We start from the raw sequence: 3,693 nt of genomic DNA on the forward strand, positions 1-3,693 counted from the left end.
ATCAAAGCAGTGAACGCTGCCGTTCCGGCTCAGCCACTCCACTACCCTGTAACCCTGTCTCCCTCCCTATACCCTATATAGTGCAGTACTTTTGACCAGTAGTGCACTATATAGGGAATAGGGTGCCATTTGGGCCACATCCCATGTCTCTGAGAGGAGAGACTGTGAGGGAACAGAACAGGAAGAGATGAGGGTGGTCAGGAGGTCGGCAGCTGGATGGCCCAGTTACAATGTGTGTTTGTTTCAAATGGATGGAGACGAGAGAGTGGATTCTCGCTGGCCTAGTGCCTAGAATGGGAGAAAAAGCTTCGATTCGAAAGATACCAGGAAGTGTACATGGGAGCCAACCAAAATGAAGTCAACTGTTCCATATGGTTTCATTCAGTTCCATCCATTCACAGGAGATTCCATCTGGCTCCCAGAGCAGATGCATGACCTGGTTACAGAAACACTTCCTGGAGAATCTTAAGAGGACATTTGATGACATTGCTGTCTAAACCTTCATGTTGTTCTATCATTCCTGTCCATGGGGTGTACTTGTACATCAAGCTGTCTCACGCTGCAGAAACAGGTGATAGGCTCCTGCCCTTATGGGCCGTTCTGGCTCGGACAAGGCGTATTTGTGTTCTAGAGAGAGACAACACTTTGTCCTGACTATCCAGAGAGGAGATGGATGTAATTTCACAAATGCATTTTGAAGAACAGTATTTTTGATATAAATGATTTTATTTCGGTAAAAATATACAAAACAAATGAGGAATCTGTGGAAAATGAAACCATTATTTAGCACTGCATTGTAGTAAAACACTACATACTAAGGTAGGCCGTCATTGTAAGTAAGAATTTTATATTGTAAATTAAATGAAGGTTACATTTTTTAAATGTTTTAAATACTATGGAATCACATCCATATCAATTCCACAGCTTCATGTTACACATTCAAAGAAATAACATAAAGCCACAATGGTAGAAACTTAAACAAACCATCTGTGCCGTGGACAAATCATTAATATCATAACAGGGGAATTGGTGGACATCTGTCTGTAGATGGGATTGGTCCTTCTGCAGTTGTTATTGGTCAGTTGAAGTCGGGAGCAGTGACCAGTATGGGAGTCGAGGGAACACCTTGATTGAGAGTCTGGAAGAGAGAGAAGGAGAGAAAGAGGAGGAGGAAAGGAGAAGAATAGATAGATTAACTACTGTGAAGGAACATTTTATTGACTTCAGGTGTCCCTGGTGGTAATTTCCACGGCACTACTCCATTGCCTGCCCCGTGGCATCCTCTGTGTATTTACACAATCTTGTAAATATTTTATTTGTATGGAAACAATCTCCAGAAATATGGGTGTTGTTTTTATCCCCTTCCATTTTGTTTGGATTCTTGTCTTGAAATATTATTCCTCATTGCCAGAGCTCTTGTTTTAAATATGGCAAGCATATGTTGTGATTATAAACAATAAACATATATTAATATAATTTAGACTAAACATATCCGCAAATTCATCCAAGTAAACAAATGAAAATATCCATTCCCACTATGAATAATATGATCACGGTAATTAAGCAATAATACCCCAGATAATAACGAATATTACAGTGCTAAACAAAATATTAAAGGAGAAGCGTTTTACAACTTGATGTTAGATGGTTCTAATCTGGAAAGTAGTCTATTGGCCAGGAGACACTGTAATCTGTAATCTACATGTACTCTACACACATACATACACATTGTCATGTTGTTGTATTGTGGATTTTATATTGTACATTTGTAATAATAGAGTAATAATGTATTTTATGATTTCTTGTTTTATTTATGATGTAGGCTGTTGTATTTTACTGTGATGTAATTGTTTTAACCCTGTTTGGACCCCAGGAAGAGTATCTGCTGAATGGGGATCCTAATAAATAATATATATAATGTACATGGTAATCGTGTAATCTACAACTGTAAATTTAATGAAATACTGAAATTCCCCTTCAATGTATTTTCCTGTCTGTCTTACTGAGTATGGTCCGTAACGCCTCCTCTCCATGTACATGATGTAAGAGAGCGTTGAGGAGATGGTGATCTGGATGATGGTGAAGAGAAGGAGGGACGACTTTATTCCATAACTGAACACCTGAGGTAATGAAAGGAGAGAGGGGGGGAGAGCAAAAGTTAGTCTGTGAGTCAAAGTATCAAAGTCATTTGGAAGAAAAAATTTCACACATAGATTGTAATATTGCATTGTGATGAAACAGATCATTTGAATATGAGAGATTTATCATTTCAGATTAAATATAATTTTTCCATGAGTAATACTCATGATGCATTACAAACGTGTTGGGGTAACAACATACAGTACCAGTCAAAAGTTTGGACACACCTACACATTCAAGACTTTTTCTTTATTTTTACTATTTTCTCCATTGTAGAATAATAGTGAAGACATCAAAACTATGAAATAACACATATGCAGTGGTGTAAAGTACTTAAGTAAAAATACTTTTAAGTACTATTTTAAGAAGTTTTTGGGGGGTATCTGTACTTTATTATTTATATTTTTGACAACTATTACTTTAACTCCACTTCATTCCTAAAGAAAATGATGTACTTTTTACTCCTTACATTTTCCCTGACACCCAAAAGTACTCGTTACATTTTGAATGTTTAGCAGGACAGGAAAAGTGTCTAATTCACGCACTTATCAAGAGAACATCCCCAGTCATCCCTACTGCCTCTGATCTGGCAGACTCACTAAACACAAATGCTTTGTTTGTAAATTATGTCTGAGTGTTGAACTGTTGACCCTGGCTATCTGTACATTTTWAAAAAAACAAGAAAATCGTGTTGTCTGCTTTGCTTAATATAAGACATTTTAAATAATTTTTACTTTTACTTTTGATACTTAAGTACATTTAAAACCAAATACTTTCAGACTTTTACTCAAGTAGTATTTTACTGGGTGACTTTTACTTTTACTTTAAGTATGACAATTGGGTACTTTTCCCACCACTGCACATATGGAATCATGTAGTAACCAAAAATAGTGTTAAACAAATCTGTCATGGATGCCCCCCGGTACTGCTACTCATTCTGTTCACCAGTTCCGGAGGTCTACATCACCGGCTTTCTAGGCTTCACTGAACGGGATTCATTATCATCGGACTGTCTTGTCTGATTACACACACACCTGGTTCCCATTTCCCCTGATTAGTATGTTATATATGTGCCCTCTGTTCACTCTGTCTTTGTCGGTTATTGTTCCCATGTCCGTTGGTCGTGTGAGTACCTATGCGTTGGTGCAGCTGTTATGCTACCTGCTTTTTATAGTGTATTACGGGTATCGTCCCATGTCGTTCAACGAGGTTTACCCTTTTGTTTGGGTACAGTCCAGTGTTTTGTATACGTGTTTGTTTTGGGTGTATTAAAAAAAAACTATTGTGTATTCCTGAGCCTGTCTCCAAATCCTTTATACCAGTGTGACAAAATCAAAATATATTTTATATTCTAGATTCTTTAAAGTAGCCACCCTTTGCCTTTATGACAGCTTTGCAAACTCTTGGCACTCTCTCAACCAGCTTCATGAGAAATGCTTTTCCAACCGTCTTGAAGGAGTTCCCACATATGCTGAGCACTTGTTGGCTGCTTTTCCTTCACTCTGCGGTCCAACTCATCCCAAACCATCTCAATTGGGTTGAGGTCGGGTGATT

At 37.9% G+C, this 3,693-nt stretch overlaps 1 protein-coding gene across 1 annotated transcript in view; it reads right to left on the reverse strand.

The window, feature by feature from the left end:
* Positions 1-785: 785 nt before the first annotated feature.
* Positions 786-3,693, reverse strand: part of LOC112068280 (membrane-spanning 4-domains subfamily A member 12-like) — a 13,421-nt gene continuing 10,513 nt past the window's right edge. Inside the window, exons 6-7 of the mRNA XM_024135377.2 lie at positions 2,004-2,120; positions 786-1,138 (exon numbers count right to left, since the gene is read on the reverse strand). Of these exons, the coding sequence (XP_023991145.1) occupies positions 1,079-1,138; positions 2,004-2,120 (177 nt within the window). The 3' untranslated portion in view covers positions 786-1,078. The remainder of the gene's footprint in view (positions 1,139-2,003; positions 2,121-3,693) is intronic.

The sequence above is a fragment of the Salvelinus sp. IW2-2015 genome, unplaced genomic scaffold (assembly GCF_002910315.2).
Source record: "Salvelinus sp. IW2-2015 unplaced genomic scaffold, ASM291031v2 Un_scaffold356, whole genome shotgun sequence".
In the NCBI taxonomy this organism is placed as follows: Eukaryota; Metazoa; Chordata; class Actinopteri; order Salmoniformes; family Salmonidae; genus Salvelinus; species Salvelinus sp. IW2-2015.